The sequence below is a fragment of the Dendrobates tinctorius genome, unplaced genomic scaffold, assembly GCF_039654945.1.
Source record: "Dendrobates tinctorius isolate UK_male_01 unplaced genomic scaffold, ASM3965494v1 ptg000057l, whole genome shotgun sequence".
Taxonomy (NCBI): domain Eukaryota; kingdom Metazoa; phylum Chordata; class Amphibia; order Anura; family Dendrobatidae; genus Dendrobates; species Dendrobates tinctorius.
Genome location: NW_027361725.1, coordinates 27,065,707 through 27,087,830, shown reverse-complemented (window position 1 = coordinate 27,087,830; position 22,124 = coordinate 27,065,707). Strand labels below are relative to the sequence as shown.

General features: G+C 43.5%; 1 protein-coding gene across 1 annotated transcript in view; it reads left to right on the top strand.

The window, feature by feature from the left end:
• The first annotated feature begins 1,920 nt into the window (after positions 1-1,920).
• GANC (glucosidase alpha, neutral C) overlaps positions 1,921-22,124 on the top strand; it is a 202,049-nt gene continuing 181,845 nt past the window's right edge. Inside the window, exons 1-2 of the mRNA XM_073577850.1 lie at positions 1,921-1,986; positions 14,572-14,692. Of these exons, the coding sequence (XP_073433951.1) occupies positions 14,634-14,692 (59 nt within the window). The 5' untranslated portion in view covers positions 1,921-1,986; positions 14,572-14,633. The remainder of the gene's footprint in view (positions 1,987-14,571; positions 14,693-22,124) is intronic.

The following is a 22,124-nucleotide window of genomic DNA, read 5'->3' as shown; positions in this document are numbered from 1 at the left end:
GCTCTGATTCATGCAGCCCGTGATTTTGTCCTCGTGAACTACACTGTGTGCAGAATTATTAGGCAAATGAGTATTTTGATCACATCATCCTTTTTACACATGTTGTCCTACTGCAAGCTGTATAGGCTTGAAAGCCAACTGCCAATTATGTAAATCAGGTGATTTGCATCTCTTTAATGAGGAGGGGTGTGGTCTAATGACATATAAGGTGTGCTTAATTACTAGGCAAGTTCCTTTCCTTTGGCAAAATGGGTCAGAAGAAAGATTTGATGGACTCTGAAAAGTCAAAAATTGTGAGATGTCTTGCAGAGGGATGCAGCAGTCTTTAAATTGCCAAACTTTTGAAGCGTGATCACTGAACAATCAAGCGTTTCAAGGCAAATAGCCAACAGGGTCGCAAGAAGCGTGTTGATAAAAAAGGCACAAAATAACTGCCCATGAATTGAGGAAAATCAAGCATCAAGCTGCCAAGATGCCATTTGCCATCAGTTTTGCCATATTTCAGAGCTGCAACGTTACTGGAGTATCAAAAAGCTCAAAGTGTGCCATACTCAGGGTCATGGCCAAGGTAAGGAAGGCTGAAAAATGACCACCTTTGAACAAGAAACATAAGATAAAACATCAAGACTGGGCCAAGAAATATCTTAAGACTGATTTGTCTAAGGTTTTATGGACTGATGAAATGAGAGCAACTCTTGATTGGCCAGATGGATGGGCCTCAAGGCTGGATCAGTAAAGGGCAGAGGGCTCCACTCCGACTCAGATGCCAGCAAGGTGGAGGTGGGGTACTGGTAAGGGCTGGTATCATCAAAGATGAACTTGTGGGACCTTTTCGGGTTGAGGATGGAGTGAAGCTCAACTCCCAGACCTACTGCCAGTTTCTGGAAGACACCTTCAAGCAGTGGTACAGGAAGAAGTCGGTATCGTTCAAGAAACACATGATTTTCATGCAGCACAATGCTCCATCACATGCATCCGAATACTCCACAGCGTGGCTGGCCAGTAAAGGTCTAAAAGAAGAAAAAATAATGACATGGCCCCCTTGTTCACCTGATCTGAACCCCATAGAGAACCTGTGATCCCTCATGAAATGTGAGCTCTACAAGGAGGGAAAACAGTACACCTCTCCGAACAGTGTCTGGGAGGCTGTGGAGGCTGCGGCACGCAATGTTGATCGGAAACAGATCAAGCAACTGACAGAATCTATGGATGGAAGGCTTTTGAGCGTCATCGTAAAGAAAGGTGACTATATTGGTCACTGATTTTTTTTTTTGTTTTTGAATGTCAGAAATGTTTATTTCTAAATTTTGTGCTGCTCTATTAGTTTACCTGGTGAAAATAAACAAGTGAGATGGGTATATATTTGGTTTTTATTAAGTTGCCTAATAATTCTGCACAGTAATAGTTACCTGCACAAACAGATATCCTCCTAAGATAGCCAAATCTAAAAAAACCAACTCCAACTTCCAAAAATATTAAGCTTTGATATTTATGAGTCTTTTGGGTTGATTGAGAACATAGTTGTTGTTCAATAATAAAAAGAATCCTCTCAAATACAACTTGCCTAATAATTCTGCATGCAGTGTAGGTGACAAGTTAACCCTAAGGGTATGTTCACACTACTAGTTTTTGTCAGTGTGTTGCTGTACCGGCAGAATGAGTGAGTGAAATAATTTTTTTTCTTGTAGATTTGAAGCAGTTTCATATGTCAGTTCTTTCACCCAATCTAACAAATGGGGAAAAAACGCATAAAATAAAACGCATGAAAAACAACACAGTTTTATTCAGAAGTGTCTACAGCAAATACTTAACATGTGCACATATCCTTAGAGTTGTAGATTCAGTTTACATAGGGAAAACCTGGTGACAGGTTCCCTTTAAATATGCAGTGCTCAGTGACTGAAGGCAGACGTCACAGTGACACTGTCCGCCCACTCAGGAAGCAGACTGTGGAGGTTTTCAGTTGTGTACTGGACAGACCGAGAGGTAAATCAGTAGGAAAAATATTTTTAGTTTGCAGAAATGCTGGGCGTGATTGCACAAACATCTCCCACATCCACAGGGAATTTTAACAATTTTCCAATATAAATTCCCATCAGATACCGAGAGGACCTCCGCCATCCAGGGACAACATGTTATTAACTCGATTATGTATATCCACCATTCCCTGATTACTTCACCGCCAGTTACAACCACTGTACAGTAGGTGGTACATGGTGACGGCAGAGTTGTGCTGCCATTATGTAAGTCACTATATATACCAATCTATCATTAATTATACCGTAGTTACTGAGTGATATTATGCACTTGTATATAATACAGGTCCATTGTTGGTTGTAACTTTGCTTTACTGGCGAATGTGTCATCTGTATTTTTGTGACATTACATAGAATTTGCATATGCCGTATTTCTAATTTGCTTTTGTCAGGGCTCATGTATATTGTGGCTTTACATGAAAGTGTAGGTCCTGGCGGGTTGTGTGGACTTGTATTGAGAGGACCTTACGCCCATGCATGCTGCATGTAGCCAGTGTTGTGGGCTTGCCAGGACCAGATGTTTCACAGTTAAATGAGGGAAATTAGCTTTCCAGAATAAACTCTTTACTGAACGGTAACTTGGTAAGGGTTATAAACAAGGGATAGTGGGTATAAAGTATTATGGATGTTTCCTTTACGGTAGGAAGCATTATTTCACACAGTATACATCCTCTGTAGTTTACTCCAGGGCTCTATAGCCACTGTTTTTCCCTATTTCGCCACAACCCAGTCCTGATCAGCCAGTCTACTTACTTGTTCAGCAGTTCTGCGTCTTTATTCTTCCACTACTGCCACCCTGGAACCCTATAACTCGAGACTCCTACTAATTCCACATACTCAGTCCTGTTTAGGCCAGTTACATTCTGCTCTACAAGCTCTGGGGTTCATGACCCATTGTCCTCTCCAAGGACCCTTCTCTGGAGGGCCTGTCTGTCCCTTTTGGTCACTTTTTTTTTTCAGAATATCACTATTCCTCGCCTTAGCCTTCTCTCCCTATGGATCACACTTTAAACATCACTGCTCACTTTGCACTCCAAACTTGAACTCCCTAACTACAGGAAACAGTCATTTGTCCAAACACTAACCCCACCCCTGTGGGCTAGTCCCAAACATTAACTCTATCCCAACTAGCCCTCTCGTCACTACCTATGCTACAGTCAACTATCTACATCCCTGTACTACCTGCCCTATAACACTATAGTTTACACTATACATCCTGTGATAAAACACTCTGGGATCGCCTTTGCTGGGGTCAAAGGTCACGTGCGTTCAGCATGAAACTCAGGCGCACAGCTGGGGTCCGGGTATAACTGACACTGGGTCAGGTTTATTAAAGGTGAAAGCAATGCATACAGAAAAAAAAACATAAAACAAATCCTTGCCTGTCCGGCACTAACTAAACAAAGTACAACCTAACTACCAACTGGCGGGCTTCTCCCGTCCATCCAAACCACAGTTGCAGTGGGCACTGCTTTCACTCACGTGTGTCTCTCACACAGACAGGCTCTCTGTGTTCCCAGGCTGAGACACTCACACAACCACCTGACATCCTTTTATATCCGTCTCCCATTATTCATTAGTAACCAGGTGATATACTGACCAGACTAGGCCACATAGGAAAGGTATCTGGGCAAAATATACCTGCCCTCATCCACTATTCCCACATGATTCTCACAATCCTTTACTATACATTATTACACACTATGCATATTATACTTACATTACTTATCACACTCTATACATTACACAGGAACATATTACATTTCACATGGCACATTACATTGTGATATTCACAAAAATGCAGGACATTGTTCACACTACAATACAACACATAACACGATTGGTGTCTTCAGGGGTAGGAACGCGATAGCACAGTCCACCACCTTTACACAAGCAGCCATCAAGCAAGTGTTTATGGACCCTGTATTGCAGAACACAGAGCCTCCAAGTGTCCAAATTTGTAATCTTTAAAGCCCCGCGCCAACCTTTTCTTTTTTAATCCTTTTTTTAAGGGATTACATATGTGAGCGTATTGAATGTAGTTACATACTTACCAGTTGGTATCTTCATCTGTTTTCAGACGTGCTCCGGTCAATCGGCCCCACGTAACAACATTTGTAAGCGGCCGGATCACCATGTGTTCCAGAAGTCACTTTTCTCAATATGATTCTATGGGACTCCGAGCAAGGCTACAGAGTCTCACACCTGCATAGAACCTCTGCTTCACAAAGCAACCATTGTGTGATTAAAATGGTCCAAAAGAGGGTGTTCTACAGAACCAAAGGAAAGTGGTTCCAACTTAGCCTTTAATCATATAAGAAAAGAAAATGCTGAATGTGGTCATATTAAAAAAACCCATAAAGCTTACACGTTTTGGGTAAAATGTTTTTAATCCTTATGAGTTTTTTTAACATGTACACAGTCTCCCATTTTTTTTATCCTATATGATTAGAGTCTTTGTCTTAATTACTTTCCTTTGGTGTTGGAAAACATCCCCTTTGGGGTCATTTAGAGCTGTCTGACCTGGAAGTCAGAACAGTGCATACTCTGTGCACCACACCCAGACAACAGTCCATCTACCCTGGAAGTCTCCTGAGATACTTATTTCTAACACAGAAGTGGTGAAATGAATTGACACTCAATATTTTTTGTATATACTTTATCTACTGTGTGATTGGTTAGGTCACAAGTGAAGTCACGTAGTGCCGTAGCAGGGCTGAAAAAGGGTGATGACGGCTACCGTTGCGTACGGTACTCACATTCATGATCCCTAGCAAAGAAATAAAAGAAAAATCGCTGGAGAGATGTTTTAATCCCTGTATTTACCGTTGTCTGGTTCCTTTTATGAGGGTCCATATTTCATCCAATGGCCTTAGTAAACTTTTTCCTAAACCTCTCCACCTTCAGCACCGAGACGACAGACATTCATCCTCTGTCTCATGTATGACCGCATTACTTTTATTTTTGGACGAACAACCACTCATCTCCTCTCGAATGTCATTGTTCAGCTGCATAGGCTTCATCTTTGTTCACCATCACATTTGGTGATGCAATGCAATGCAGCTGGCACTATCTTCAACCTCTCCTTCCAAACCATAACATTTTGAGATGTCCCAAAATGGCCTACAAATAGTAGAGGCATAAAACCATTAGGAACAAAAAACTTTATTTAGAATTAATGAAATTACATTATTAAAACCATTCATTAAAAATGGAGAATGTATCATAGGACTGGAGGTTTGTACCACTAAGGTATAATAACCCAGACCAGATAACAGATCCACAATACACAGAGCTATATAATGACACCGTAACATATAGGGCCCATTGACCAAGCAACTAATGAAACAATAATGAAAAAGTAAATACACCCAAAAGGTAGCTTAGATGGTGTTAATAGCGGTTCCTTTATCTCGATTAAAATGTTGGGTATTACATTACAGGCAAAATTCAGTGAATCCATCAAAGATTGCATCTGTTCCAACGTCACCTTTTCTTTCTTCCTCATGTTCTGCGGTTCTCCCAACAATGCTGAAACTTTCTCCTCAAATAACCTGCACACCCCTTCAGCCAATTAAGCCTCAATCCCTAAATACACCAATTTACTGGCGAGCTCCACTGTCTTCTCATGAGCCACTGGCACATGAACTACTTCCAACAACTCTTCAAAATGATCCTTAATTAACTCACAAACCCCAAAATCCTTTGACCCTATGTTTTGTGTAGGATTAAGTGAATGTGATGAATAAGAAATGTTCACATGAGAATTGAGTAAACTAAACTGAATTTATTTAATAAAAGATAAGAAATAAACAGTCACTCAAATAACACATATAAGCAGTAAAGTAAAATAAATACATTTGCATCAAAAACAAGCATTTTTCTTACATTACATTTCCAATCTCTCCCTTCCCCAAGGTTCCAGTCATCTTTTATATGTTAAACTGTCCATTGAAACTTATCTAAAGGCTTTGCTCTCCCATGGTATGTGTACTGGAGACTTAACAGCCTCCAACTAACATATATTTAACATATACAGGATAACATCTCTGGGAAAGTTCTAATTAGTTGACTCTCATCTTTGAATATCAAAAGGCTCCTTTGTTAGAACGTAAGTGTCAAGATTGCAAATTGTCTCTTCAGAGAGCAAGAGGACTAGAACTCTAGTGCCACCTATTAGAAGTAGCAATCCTAAAAGTCAATGTCGACCCTTTAACTAGCCTTATTACATGACTTACATGTTGGGATTGCTACTTCCAATAGGTGGCACTGGAGTTCTAGTCCTCTTACTCTCTGAAGAGACAATTTGCATATTTCCTAGAGGAGCATTGCGGCCCCGTCACACATAGCGACGCACCAGCGATCCCGACAACGATATTACCTTGTCAGGATCGCTGGTGTGTCGCTACATGATCGCTGGTGAGCTGCCAAACAGACAGCTTCACCAGCGATCAGCACCAGCGACGCCGTGCGGGCGCGTCACTGTGTACGTTAGTTACCAGCGCGCTGATGCAGGGAGCTAGTAACCAAGGTACACATCGGGTTTCTAAGCACCACACGCCGCTTAGAAACCCGACGTTTACGTTAGTTACCAGCTAGCTGATCGCTGGTCGTTGCTCTCCTGCCTGCCACACGCAGCAATGCGTGCTGGCCAGCGGGAGACCAAAGACCCCAAAAAAGTGCTGACCTTTCATGAATGATCAGCGATACCCGGCAAGGGGGCCGGTTGCTGGTGAGATCACTGTTGCGTCACAAAATTTGCTAGCGAGTTCGCTGTGTGTGACGGGGGCTTTAGTCTCCTCATCTTGTCATTCTCCGCAAAGAGAAACGATACTTCTTGGATATAGTGTCAGGATTGTAATGTAACAAAAAAAACGGTTATTGGCCCTCCCTGGTTGAAGACATCAGTAGGACTGCAAGCTTAGATACTGAAATGATTGGAACCATATCAATAATTAGTGTTGATTAATTGGAGTGTTAAAACCATTAAAAATAACTCTTACTATACACCCTATTAGTAGAAAATCTTCCAAATTCTGCACTGTGACCCCACACATGCTAGGACCAATGCAAAAAAAAACAAATGATTAAAATGATACCTTTAGTAGACCCCTCAAAAGAAAAACATAATGCAATATTGTAGTAACAGCTGACAAGCTTAATCCTAGCCCACCTTGTCATCAGTGCCTCTTTACTAAAGTCTTCACCAGCCTTCAAAAGACTGAAAATGAACTTTGCATAACTCTTTCTCAATTGCATTTCTATACCAATGCTCCCTTTCTTTGGTTAAAGCAAATGCTGTATCATTCAAAACGCCTTAGACACCAAGTCCCCTATTAACTAAGACTGGCATTTCGTATGCCAGCCTGAAATAGAATAAGAATGCTCCAATTTAATTAATAACACACCTGCACCTTAATGAATTTGGCGCATTTTTACAGTGGTGTGCGCCTACATCATTGACTGGACTGACATTTCTAGCATATGAAATGCCGACACTTTCCAAGAATTTGAGCGGTTGGTGTAGCCACGACCCATCTCCTCCGCAGCTCCACTGATTTTGGCTGAGCTGATTAAAACTGGCACCGAAATGCAAAAAGTCTCAAAAATTTTCCGCACTTCCACATTGTGCCAAAATTTTGCAACTTTTCAAACTGTTTTTTTTTGCTGTAAACACTTTGATGAATTGGGACATTAGACATTACCCAGTGGCGACGCTATTAAATCTGCTATTGGCTGTTCGATAAAGGGCCCTTCCAACCCTGAATCCTTTCTCAGTGTTTCCTTTAACCCCACTCTTCTGATTTCAGACACATCTTTTAATTTGAACCTTTCAAATTTCCCACTACTAAATCTATCCAACAATAACTCTGTTTCTTTCCTATCTGGATATTATCATGCCACCCACTTAACCTGTTTACTCTCTCTTGATTTTCCTGCTTTACCCAAAGCCCAAAAAAGCACTGAATGCTTTGCCAATTTTTACTACCTGTCACAATTCCACCATTAACTGTGTCTTGGACACAGTGAGTCACAGTTTAGCGACCCTATAGAATCAGGGTCGTGCTGAGCTTTCAGTGTTGTGAGTGACAGCTCAGCCATCCAATTTGGGGCAGGAGCGTGCTGAGCTGTCAATATTATGAGTGACAGTCCAGCTGCCAACCAGGACAGGGGCCTGTGTTTCTTCCAGGTGTCTCTCGTTCTGGGTGAATACCTGGCTATTTAGTTTGCTTTCAGTGTCTGATTATTGCCAGTAGTAGCTATAGCTTATGTGGTGTGTGTATCTTGTTTTTCAGTACTCTGTTTCTGATCTTTTGCTGCCCAACCTTGAACCTTGCCTTTGACCATCCTTTTGCCTAGCCCCTTTGTCTTGATCCATTACCTACATGGAATTCTGACCTCAGACTGTGACCTTACTACTCCTTTGTCTTACCTCTCTGTTGATGACAAGCTCTTTTGGTATCTGACCCTGGTCCCCTCGCCTTGTCTATGAGTAGTGATTCAGCATCATACTACCCCATTTTTTTCTTAAAACATCCCACTTAGGGAGGTTAAACATATAATTTGCGCCTAATTCTACATACGAGACTGATGAGATACAGTTGTGGCCAAAAGTATTGACACCCGTGCAATTCTGTCAGATAATACTCAGTTTCTTCCTGAAAATGATTGCAAACACAAATTCTTTGGTATTATTATCTTCATTTAATTTGTCTTAAATGGAAAAACACAAAAAGAATTGTCCTAAAGCCAAATTGGATATAATTCCACACCAAACATAAAAAAGAGGGTGGACAAAAGTATTGGCACTGTTCGAAAAATCATGTGATGCTTCTCTAATTTGTGTAATTAACAGCACCTGTAACTTACCTGTGGCACCTAACAGGTGTTGGCAATAACTAAATCACACTTGCAGCCAGTTCACATGGATTAAAGTTGACTCAACCTCTGTCCTGTGTCCTTGTGTGTACCACATTGAGCATGGAGAAAAGAAAGAAGACCAAAGAACTGTCTGAGGACTTGAGAAACCAACTTGTGAGGAAGCATGAGCAATCTCAAGGCTACAAGTCCATCTCCAAAGACCTGAATGTTCCTGTGTCTACCGTGCGCAGTGTCATCAAGAAGTTTAAAGCCCATGGTACTGTGGCTAACCTCCCTAGATGTGGACGGAAAAGAAAAATTGACAAGAGATTTCAACGCAAGATTGTGCGGATGTTGAATAAAGAACCTCGACTAACATCCAAACAAGTTCAAGCTGCCCTGCAGTCCGAGGGTACAACAGTGTCAACCCGTACTATCCGTCGGCATCTGAATGAAAAGGGACTGTATGGTAGGAGACCCAGGAAGACCCCACTTCTTACCCCGAGACATAAAAAAGCCAGGCTGGAGTTTGCCAAAACTTACCTGAAAAAGCCTAAAACGTTTTGGAAGAATGTTCTCTGGTCAGATGAGACAAAAGTAGAGCTTTTTGGGCAAAGGCATCAACATAGAGTTTACAGGAGAAAAAAAGAGGCATTCAAAGAAAAGAACACGGTCCCTACAGTCAAACATAGCAGAGGTTCCCTGATGTTTTGGGGTTGCTTTGCTGCCTCTGGCACTGGACTGCTTGACCATGTGCATGGCATTATGAAGTCTGAAGACTACCAACAAATTTTGCAGCATAATGTAGGGCCCAGTGTGAGAAAGCTGGGTCTCCCTCAGAGGTCATGGGTCTTCCAGCAGGACAATGACTCAAAACACACTTCAAAAAGCACTAGAAAATGGTTTGAGAGAAAGCACTGGAGTCTTCTAAGGTGGCCAGCAATGAGTCCAGACCTGAATCCCATAGAACATCTGTGGAGAGATCTAAAAATGGCAGTTTGGAGAAGGCACCCTTCAAATATCAGGGACCTGGAGCAGTTTTCCAAAGAAGAATGGTCTAAAATTCCAGTAGAGCATTGTAAGAAACTCATTGATGGTTACCGGAAGCAGTTGGTCGCAGTTATTTTGGCTAAAGGTTGTGCAACCAAGTATTAGGCTGAGGGTGCAAATACTTTTGTCTGGCCCATTTTTGGAGTTTTGTGTGAAATGATCAATGTTTTGCTTTTTGCTTCATTCTCTTTTGTGTTTTTTCATTTAAGACAAATTAAATGAAGATAATAATACCAAAGAATTTGTGTTTGCAATCATTTTCAGGAAGAAACTGAGTATTATATGTCAGAATTGCAGGGGTGTCAATACTTTTGGCCACAACTGTACAATTTCTCATTATAAGACTAGCAATCGGGTTTCCCCAAATTCTGCCAGCCAAACCTATTGGCAGCAAACCTTTACAGCATTTGGCAGCAAATTTACTAGCAAACCTTTTCCACTCTGTCATACTTATCCAACCTCCCTCCAATGAAAAGACTCCATATCTACTATCAGATCCATTCTATTACATAACCACACTTGCATAAGCCCAATCTAAAACTTTCTACTCTTCCTCTCACCCTATGTCTCCTTCTCTTCCCTTGCTGCTGTTATGCCTGTGTAGCAACTCACTCAGGATTAATAGGTTATACACTAAAAACCGCTACCGACCCTGCTGGTCCTTGTACAAAGTAGATATTTTCACATCACAGTCCCTAGTGGTGCCTGTGGCTACAAAGATAGCACTAACCACAGACTAGGACATGGCAACTCGGACCTAACCTGCGTAGAGTTGCTTAATGTTCCTCATAAAGAACTGGAGGACAGAGCAAAGTGAATATTACCTACAATAGGAGCAGTGTGCTGAACAAAGGAAAGATCACAGAGTGAGTAAAGTGAATAACGAAATACCAAAGACTAAAGCAAGTACTGTAAACAAATATGCTGCCTACTTACTAAACATAAACCGAAGATAAGTGCAAAGTTTAGCAAAGAAACAACAAAGTGAAAACCATTAACTGAAAGCTCACAGACTAGCTCCACGCATCAATAGAATGTTAGGATATCTAAATGAATCTGTCACTAGCAGGAAATACCCACTGGGGGACAGAGTATAAGGCTGCACCCAGAAGGTGACAGAGCTATGGGCCCACTAGCATTAACCGCGGTAATATTTTTGTGACTCACCATACTATTAACATCATGCTGTTCGGCAGTTTCATCCTTGTTCTGTCTAGCCCTGTTGGGTAAATATGGCCCACATGCGCTGATAAAGGTATTATTTCTATTACCCATCATGTAGATTGCACTATATTGCTCACAAGCTCTATATTAATTTTTGCCCGTCTGAACTACTCATTTGCGGCTCCTAATTTCCTTCAGTACCCTGTCCTTTATCAGGTCACAATGCACCCATCCCCACAGCACTACACCAGCTAACAATGCACCTATCCCCACAGCATTACACCAGCTAATGGGAGCTAGAGTGCTCACTCACTGGCAATGATATAATTTGAATGCCGCTTTCAGAGATTGACAGCAGTATTTAAATGGTTCAGCTACAGTGATCATAGCAAGCTCCAGTTGCTGCACTTGCAGTCAGATACAGTCTATATAACACAGATGGCATCTGCCTGATATTGAAGCAGGCTCCACTCCAGAACTTGGCTGGATATCCTTAAAGACAAAAATGTCCAGGAAGGATGGGAAATCTTGAAAAATGAAATTCTCAAAGCACAGTTGTTAACAATTCCGAAAAGAGGGAAGAATAGGAAGCATTTAAGGAAACCAGGATGGATGAACACAGAACTTAAGCACATGCTAAAAAGGAAGAAAAAAATGTTTATAAAATGGAAAGAGGGAGGCATATCTAAAGAAGAATATAATGCTGTCTGCAGAACCTGCAGGGCACAAATCAGATTAGCTAAAGCTGAAAATGAACTGAGGCTTGCAAGAGATGTCAAAAGCAATAATAAAGGATTTTGGGGATATGTCAAAAGTAAAAGAAAAGTCAAAGATGCTATAGGATTTTTACAGGATGAAAATGATGAAATGGTAAGACAGGATGTTGAGAAGGCTGAACTTTTAAATTCCTATTTTGCATCTGTTTTCTCTCAGAAAGGAAATGCAACATCAACTGTTATTCACTGTCCTATTAAGGGAATAGAAGAATCCAGGATATCTATAAACAGAAAGATAGTGAGGAAACACTTAGCTAACCTAAATGAATTCAAGTCTCCAGGTCCAGATGAATTACACCCCAGAGTACTGAAGGAGATAGCAGAAGAAATTTTTGAACCCCTCTCCATAATCTTTGAAAATTCTTGGAGAACAGGAGAAGTGCCAGAAGACTGGAGAAGAGCAAATGTTGTTCCTATCTTCAAAAAGGGGAAGAAGGTGGACCCAGGCAACTATAGGCCGGTGAGTCTGACTTCTATACCAGGAAAGATCTTTGAACAAATTATTAAACAACATGTATGTCAATACCTGGATAAGAATGAAGTGATTAAACAGAGTCAGCATGGGTTTGTAACTAATAAGTCATGTCAGACTAACTTAATTTCCTTCTATGACGGTATCACTGATTGGGTGGATCAAGGAAATGCTGTAGATATAGTATATCTTGACTTCAGCAAAGCATTTGACAAAGTCTCTCATACAATCCTTATTGAAAAAATGACTAAGTATGGAATGGACAAGGCAACTGTTAGGTGGATTCATAACTGGCTTAGTGATCGGACCCAAAGAGTGGTCGTAAATGGCTGCACATCCAGTTGGAAGAATGTCTCAAGTGGGGTACCACAGGGCTCTGTCCTGGGCCCTGTATTGTTCAACATCTTTATCAACGATTTAGATGAAGGAATTGAGGGTAAACTGATTAAATTTGCTGATGACACAAAGCTAGGAGGGATAGCTAATACTAGAGAAGAGAGAGAGAGGATTCAAAAAGATTTAAATAAACTGGAGATGTGGGCAGCAACTAACAGAATGGTTTTTAACAGGGAGAAATGCAAAGTACTACATCTGGGCAATAAAAATGAAAAAAGCATATATAGAATGGGAGGAATAGGGCTAAGTGACAGCACATGTGAAAAAGACTTGGGTATACTAATAGATCACAGACTGAATATGAGTCAACAGTGTGATGCAGCAGCAAAAAAGGCAAATGCAATTCTAGGATGTATTAACAGAAGCATACAGTCTAGATCACGTGAAGTCATTATTTCCCTCTACTCCTCTTTGGTCAGACCTCATCTGGAATATTGTGTCCAGTTTTGGGCACCACATTTTAAAAAAGACATCAACAAACTGGAGCAAGTTCAGAAAAGAGCGACCAGAATGGTGACCGGTCTGCAAACCCTGTCTTATGAGGAAAGGTTGCAGGATTTGGGAATGTTTAGTTTGCAAAAGAGAAGACTGAGAGGAGACTTAATAGCTGTCTACAAATATCTAAAGGGATGTCACATTGTAGAAGGATCAACTTTATTCTCATTTGCACAAGGAAAGACTAGAAGCAATGGGATGAAACTGAATGGGAAGAGACACAGATTAGATATTAGAAAAAACTTTTTGACAGTTAGAGTGATCAATGAGTGGAACAGGCTGCCACGAGAAGTGGTGAGTTCTCCTTCAATGGAAGTCTTCAAACAGAGGCTGGACAGACATCTGACTGGGATGATTTAGCGAATCCTGCTTTGAGCAGGGGGTTGGACCAGATGGCCCAGGAGGTCCCTTCCAACTCTACGATTCTATGATTCTATATATTCCTTATTAACGAATGACATACATGTACGTCATTGGGGTTAAATCCAGTTTTTGTGTTAAATGTAGAAAAAAAAATGGCAATGGTTAATTTTCCCATATCACATTTTTTATGAAAAATATAAATTAGAAATATTGTAGTTTTCACACTGGCAAGAAGTTTTTTAAAAAACTTTAACTTCCTGATGTTTCAGGAAACAATACTTGTACATTGTCACAATAGTTAGACCACCACCCTTATTTCATGCAATAAAATGCAATTTAATTATGTAAAAATCACACAATATGATTTTCTGGATTTGTATTTTTAGATTCTGTCTCACGTTTGAAGGGTACCTGTGATAAACATTACAGACCTCTCCATTCTTCATAGGTGGGAAAACTTGTAAAATCGACAATGTAGCAAATTCTTATTTTCCCCACTGTATATAAATAGAGTCTATAGTATAAACTTTAGAACAAGTATTGATAGCTGAGTGTGTTACAGCAGAGTGTTATGGTTTTGCTAAGGCCAGGATCACACATGCGAGAAACTCGGACGAGTCTTGCATGCTAATACCTGGCACTGCCGCCGGCAGCCGGCACTCGGGAGCAGAGCGTGCAGCTGCATGTATTGCTATGCAGCCACACGCTCCAATCCGAGTGCCGGCGGCAGTGCCGGGTATTAACATGCGAGACTCGGCAGAGGTTCTCGCATGTGTGATCCGGGCCTAATACAGCAACTCTGGTATCACCATACCTGACATTTAAAGAGGAGAGTCTGCCCAGGAGGAAACCAGGGAGTGAGAAGATTGCAGCCTTATGTATTATCCAAGAGACAACTTGAGAATAACCCTTTAAATTTAGTATACATTTCACTTGTAATGTTTATTTTGCCCACTAGGTGTCACAGCTGTACTAGTAAAAAGAAGAGCCCAAACACCTGGAAAGTAAGACTGTAGAAATATGGCGTCTACTGAACTGGAGAGCCCCAAGACTCTCGAATCAGATGACCCTCTAAAGGAGTAAGTCAAATGGGATATAGCGTTTTGTATATCTAAACCTGCATTATTAGAATAGAAAGTGTTAAGAAGTGTTTTCATAGTGGTGTGCTTATCTGCAATGTTTCATCTTGTAAAGCAGGGGTGGGCAATTAATTTTCCCAAGGGGCCACATGAGAGATCATGACTGTTGAGGAGGGCTGAACCAATAGGCTGTCATGATACCAGTGCTGGGTGACCGGCACTTCTGGGGTTAATGTTTTGATCTCAATGCAGACTCTTACCTGCACACCTGGGACCTATTATGGTGGCCTCTCATTGGTTCTGGGGAGGCTTCTTATAGCCTCAGGAAGCTCCCATCCCCTGTCAGTTATACTTTCGCCCTTGGCATAGTGTGGTGACCACTGAGTGTGTTCGTGCTGTGTTCTGGTTGCTTGATTCTCTGTGTACGACTTGGTCTGTTCTCTGGATATTGCTTTGGATTCTGCTTGGTACCTTCTATGTCTGTTTAGTTTTGACTTCTGCTTGGCCCTGACTATCCGTTCTGTCTCATCCCTGGTACTTTACTGATATCTCTGTGCATGACCTCCGTTTTGCCTGACTCTGAGTATTTCTGTATAGTGTCCTGCCATCTCTGAAAGCAGGACGCTAAGCCCCGACCCCTTGCAGTCACATGACCGTAGGTCCTGTGTCTGCTTGCTAAACTTCAGCGTCCACAGGTCCTGTGTATCTGTACTTTCTGGCTGTACCTGACCCTGGGCCCCCTACAGTGCGGGTGAGTCCCTGCTCAGCGTAGGCTGCACGCCGGCGCTGACAGGATCCTGACATTATAACTGACCATTACGTTTTTTGGGTTTTTTTGTGCAGAGAGTTATGGATCCCATACAGTCTCTGGCTGACCAGATGAAAAGTCTGAGTCAGATGTTTCAGGGTTTATCTCTGGAGCAGCAAGCTCTGGCTCGTTCTCAACAGCAGGTTTCTGAGACAGTGCGAGGGGCTTTATCTGCTGGGTCTCCGGGGGCTGGGGCGAGGGATGTTGTTCTGGTGTCCCCGGAACCACCTGTTAAACTGCCTGACTTTTTTTCTGGGAACAAAAAGGAGTTCAGGGTCTTCATGGAGGGGTGCAAACTTTTTTTTAGTTTGAGACCACTTTCCTCTGGGGACGAAAACCAGAAGGTAGGGGTCATTATGTCATTATTAAGAGGGTCCCCACAAGCTTGGGCTTTCTCCCTTCCTCCCACTGCCCCTGAGAGAGTGTCTGTGAATGCATTCTTTGAGGCTTTCGGGCACATTTATGATGAGCCTGACCGAGTGCGATTGGCAGAGGACATGGTGATGAGCGTCTGTCAAGGGAAACACTCGGCTGAGTGGTTTTGTACTGAATTCCGCCGCTGGGCCGCAGAGGTCTCTTGGAACGACGCCGCACTCCGAGGACTCTTTCGCAGAGGCTTGTCCGAGCGGCTGCAGGATGCCTTGGCGTTACATCCCCCACCTGACTCTCTCGAGGACGCCATGACCCAGGCCGTCCGGATGGACCGCAGGCTGCGGGCCAGAGGGGTGATGCAGGTGCAGACTCCATTGTTCCCCAGTGGAAAAGAGACTGCCCCTGAGCTCATGGATGTAGGCACCCTCTTCCTGAAGGATACGGAGAGGAAACGCCGGAAGGACAAGCAGTTATGCTTTTACTGCGGTAAAACGGGACATTGGAAAAGGGAGTGTCCTGATTGCCCGTCTTCGACCCAGTCGGCGGGAAACGACTAGGTCTGGGTAGTCAACGGGGAGACTACTCAAACCCTCAGGTACCCTTTTCCTCATTTTCTAAAGTGTTACTTCATGTGGAACTGTTTGTGGACGGTAGTTCTTTTCCCTCTACAGCCTTCGTGGACTGCGGATTGTCGATTAATCTCATTGACTCCCAATTGGTCACACACTGCAAGATAGGGACAGTTAGGCTCAAGGTTCCGATCAAGGTGATGGCCATTGACTCCTCTCCCCTCACTAAGGAGGGAATTCTCTTTATGTCTGACTTGTTTTCGCTCAGAGTGGGCGCTACTCATGTGGAAAACCTAAGTTGTTTTGTTCTGGACAATCTACCTGCAGGGTTGGTGTTGGGCATGCCCTAGTTACAACTCCATAACCCAGTTATTAACTGGAAAACGGGGGAGATTGTTCAATGGGGGTTTAATGATTTTAAGTTATGTGATAAATCCGCACTGCTGGTTGAACCTGTTAAATCTCTGTCTGTATCATCTGTCGAGCTGGAAGGTATTCCAGAATTCCTGAAGGACTTTGAAGATGTATTCTCTGAAAGCGAGGCCGAGACGTTACCGCCACATAGACCCTTTGACTGCGCTATTGAGCTGGTCCCGGGGGCTAAATTACCTAAAGCCCGTCTGTTCAATTTATCCAGCCCTGAGCGCTTGGCTATGAAGGAGTACATTGCTGAAGGTCTGCGCAAGGGACACATACGTCCTTCAGTCTCACCTGTGGCAGCAGGTTTCTTTTTTGTAAAGAAAAAAGATGGCGGGTTACGTCCCTGTCTCGATTTTCGGGAGCTTAATCAGATTACTGGACGGAATACGTACCCCCTTCCGTTGATTCCCGATTTGTGTAACCAACTATCAGGGGCAAAGTGGTTTTCTAAACTGGATCTTCGGGGGGCAGATAATTTGATAAGGGTCCGAGAGGGGGATGAATGGAAAACTGCGTTCCTCATGTCCGAGGGACTGTTTGAAAATTTAGTCATGCCGTTTGGTCTTACCAATGCCCCCGCCATATTTCAGATTTTCATCAACGTGGTATTCTCGGATCTCATTGGTCGTTTTGTCGTTATCTACTTAGATGATATTTTGATATACTCCTCTGACAGGCATTCTCATCTGGAACATGTACAAACTGTTCTCCAAAGACTGAGAGAAAATCATCTATATGCCAAATTGGAGAAATGTGTATTTTGTGTGCAAGAATTGTCTTTTTTGGGATTAATTGTATCCGGTGAGGGTTTTCGCATGGACCCCAAGAAGGTGCAGGCCATTGCGGATTGGGTGCAACCCCGAGATCTTAAGGGTCTTCAGCGCTTCTTGGGGTTCACCAATTATTACCGCAAATTTATCTGGGGGTTTTCGCAGGTGGTCAAACCTCTCACGGATCTAACATGCAAAGGTGCGGATGTGAGAAATTGGCCCTCGCTCGCAAAAGAGGCCTTTGCGACGCTGAAAATATGTTTTATGTCTGCTCCTGTGTTGGTACAGCCAGATCCGTCCAAACCATTTGTGGTGGAGGTGGATGCCTCTGAGGTGGGGGTGGGGACAGTGTTGTCCCAAGGGCCTGCCACTCTAACCAACCTCAGGCCATGTGCTTTCTTTTCGAGGAAGTTCTCTGCTGCTGAAAGAAATTATGATGTAGGCAATAGAGAGCTTCTTGCGGTCAAGTTGGCGTTTGAGGAGTGGAGGCACTTTTTGGAGGGGGCCAGTCACCCGATTACTGTGATCACTGATCACAAAAATTTGTCATACATTGAGTCTGCTAAATTAACGCCCAGACAGGCCCGTTGGTCACTTTTTTTTCTTGTTTCCAGTTTACTATTACATTACGTCCAGGGTCAAAGTATGTCAAGGCTGACGCCTTATCTCGTAGTTTTCACCCTGTGTCTGCCACTGAGCCACCGTCCTCCATTCTGCACCCTGGGGTGGTGTTAGCAGGGATCTCGTCTGAACTGGAACGGGAAATTGAGGGGGCCCAGTCGCTGGCTCCTGCGGCCAAGCCAGGGGGCAAGTTGTTTGTCCCAGAGCAACTTCGCCTTAAACTCTTGCAAGAGTTCCACGAATCCAAGTTGTGTGCTCACCCTGGTATATCAGCCACGCGACTGGCGGTGGCTAGGATTTTCTGGTGGCCTACCCTTGGTTCTGATATAAAGAAATTAATTTCTGGTTGTGGGGTCTGCGCTCGTTCTAAAAGCTCCCATAGCCGGCCGGCGGGGGAGCTGATGCCCTTGGAAGTTCCCGAAAGACCATGGAACCCATCTGTCCATGGATTTTATTACCAATCTTCCCGCTTCCAGTGGTAACACGGTGGTATGGGTAGTGGTGGACAGATTTTCAAAGCAGGATCATTTTGTACCCCTGTCCGCATTACCTTCTGCTGAGACCTTATCCAGATTGTTTGTGCAGCATGTGGTCCTCTTGCATGGGGTACCCCTGAATGTGGTGCCTGATCGTGGTGTGCAGTTTGTGGCGTGCTTTCTGCAAAAAATTAGGGATATCTCTGTCCTTTTCGTCTGCATATCATCCTGAGAGTAATGGTCAGACGGAACGCACTAATCAGTCTCTGGAACAGATCCTCAGATGTCTGACTTCTGCTAGACAGAATGACTGGTGTGATATACTGCCCTTGGCTGAATTTGCCTTCAATAGTCGGGTGAGTCAATCCACTGGTATGTCCCCTTTCTTGATCAACTATGGGTTCAGTCCTCATTTTGGTGAGTTTTCTCGTCTGGATTCGGGGTGTCCCGGGGCTGAGGACTCTGTTCAGCGGTTAAAAGATACATGGGCAGAAGTCCAGCGGCGTATATCTAGGTCTCAAGGCAGGTATAAGTTTTTCGTGGGCAGGAAACGAACACCTGGTCCCATGTTTCAGGTTGGAGAGAAAGTTTGGCTCTCCACTCGAAACATTAAGTTAAAGATTCCGTCAGCCAAGTTGGGCCCCAAATTCATTGGTCCGTACAAGATTGTGGAAAAAAATCAACCCAGTAGCGTATAGGCTGTGCCTTCCACCCTCTTTCAAGATCCCTTACGTCTTCCATAGATCTCTACTGAAGCCTTTTGAAGCAGTCTGGGGAGAATCCGAGTCCGCTGCTCCTCCGGTTTCGGTTGAGGGATATGTGAAATATGAGATTGGTCACATTATAGATTCTAGGGTGGTACGACGGTCAGTACAGTACCTAGTTCATTGGAAGGGGTATGGGCCGGAGGACAGGTCCTGGGTGCCGGCCCGGTTGATGCATGCAGATTGCCTGGTTCGGGCTTTCTATGCTAGGTACCCGGGCAAGCCTGGGGGTCCAGAGGCCCCCCGTTGAGAGGGGGGTACTGTCATGATACCAGTGCTGGGTGACCGGCACTTCTGGGGTTAATGTTTTGATCTCAGTGCAGACTCTTACCTGCACACCTGGGACCTATTATGGTGGCCTCTCATTGGTTCTGGGAAAGCTTCTTATAGCCTCAGGAAGCTCCCATCCCCCATCAGTTATACTTTCGTCCTTGGCATAGTGTGGTGACCCCTGAGTGTGTTTGTGCTGTGTTCTTGTTGCTTGATTCTCTGTGTACGACTCGGTCTGTTCTCTGGATATTGCTTTGGATTCTGCTTGGTACCTTCTATGTCTGTTTGCTTTTGACTTCTGCTTGGCTCTGACTATCCGTTCTGTCTCATCCCTGGTACTTCACTGATATCTCTGTGCATGACCTCCGTTTTGCCTGACTGAGTATTTCTGTATAGTGTCCTGCCATCTCTGAAAGCAGGACGCTAAGCCCCGCCCCCTTGCAGTCACATGACCGTAGGTCCTGTGTCTGCTTGCTAAACTTCAGCGTCCACAGGTCCTGTGTATCTGTACTTTCCGGCTGTACCTGACCCTGGGCCCCCTACAGTGCGGGTGAGTCCCTGCTCAGCGGAGGCTGCACGCTGGCGCTGACAGGATCCTGACATAGGCCAAAATTAATTCTTCTCAATATTAATGTATTAATATTAATTGAATCACTTAATATTGAGCAGAATTAAGTATGCTGACACCCCCCCTATATATTTTTGAACCCAAGTACAGCCCCTTCTGTATATGGTATGAACCCCCACACAGCCTCCCCTTATACGGCATGAGCCCCCCACACAGCCTCCCCAGATACGGCATGAGCCCCACACAGCCTCCCCATATACAGCATGAGCCTCACACAGCCTCCCCATATACAGCATGAGCCTCACACAGACTCCCCATATACAGCATGAGCCTCACACAGACTCTCCATATACAGCATGGGTCTCACACAGCCTCCCAATGTACGTCATTGTCATGAACTTGGGGTGTCTGTTTCGACGTTCAAAGGGCAATAAGAGTGTCCTTTGACTGCTGTTTATACCGGGCTTCTCCTTGCATAACCATGGTTGCCAAATAAAAGATAGGACAGAAAAACGAAGAGAAGGTTAGGGGGTAATCGCTAGATACACAGTATTGTCTCAGCACTAATAAACACTGAGTTCGTTCTCCAAAACTTTTTGCGCAGGGTCCTCGCAAGAACCGTGCAAGTTTTTAGTGAGAGGAATGATTGCTCAAACCAGATCACTAATGCTCTATTATCCCACCACTCTGCTACCAATATATCATGAACTGGGGGTGTGTAGTTGCCCCCAGTTCGTCAGGGATTTATTATATCCCACTTTCCAGTTCCGGTTTAGGAACTTGCAGCTCTCTGGTGCCCCCCTTGCTTTCAGGTCAGTCAGGGAACTACACCTAGGATAAGTAGTCGCCAGAGAGGCTGCCTTGCTGTGTACTGGCTATTGGGCACTCTCCAGAGAGGGCGGTATGTATGTCACCAGTCTCAGACAGGAAATACACATGTAAAACCTCTGTTCCGTCACTACCAGAATCTCCTAAATACTCCAGAACACACTTCACTGCCACCAGCTCCTAGTTCTATATTAATATCAATATCTGGTCAGGAGCCAACCCACTAGGTAGTGTAATTTGAGCTCAAAGGCCGTGGCAATATGTTTATAGAGCAAGGAAAACAGAAGTAGTAAATTTTATAGATTTTACTCCAAAAAGAATAGGCAGTGTTTACAAAAGTACAAAAGATGTTACAAAGAGAGACAACTACAGTATATACAGACAATTACAAAATAAGAATGAATTAAAATGAGAACTTACACTTATCAGTCAATGGCACGCCATGTGGAGTAGGGGAAGGGGACCTTCCCAGAGCGGCAAGTCAAAATGCACAGCTTGCCACTGCTGGTCCCCAGGCAAAAAGACAGCTTCCTACTTGGGCATCATCACCTTATACTTTCTCTTCGCTGACATCACTGGGTCTGCAGAGCTAGGAAGTGTACTCCCCTTTTCAAAAGTTACTACAAACTTCTGTGTGCCGTATGTCAGGCTACGGGACTCACAGCGTGCTGGCAGGAGCATTATAGGTTTTCGGACAAAATTTGATTACATTTAAGTCTAAACATCATATATCTAGGTATTATGGGGAAGCAGATAACCTTTATTCGCTTTCTGGGCCGCGCATACGTCGCCAAACGCTGAGGTGAATAGCCCCAAGGATGTAGATTCCAAAAATATATGTTTCCTACTTATATGCCTAATTTTCGTTATTATATACCAGTTTCCATGAACAAAGAAACCATGTGCCATGTGCTTTTAAACAATGGCTGGTTTTGGCTGGTCAGCAGCTCACATTATACCTGCGTG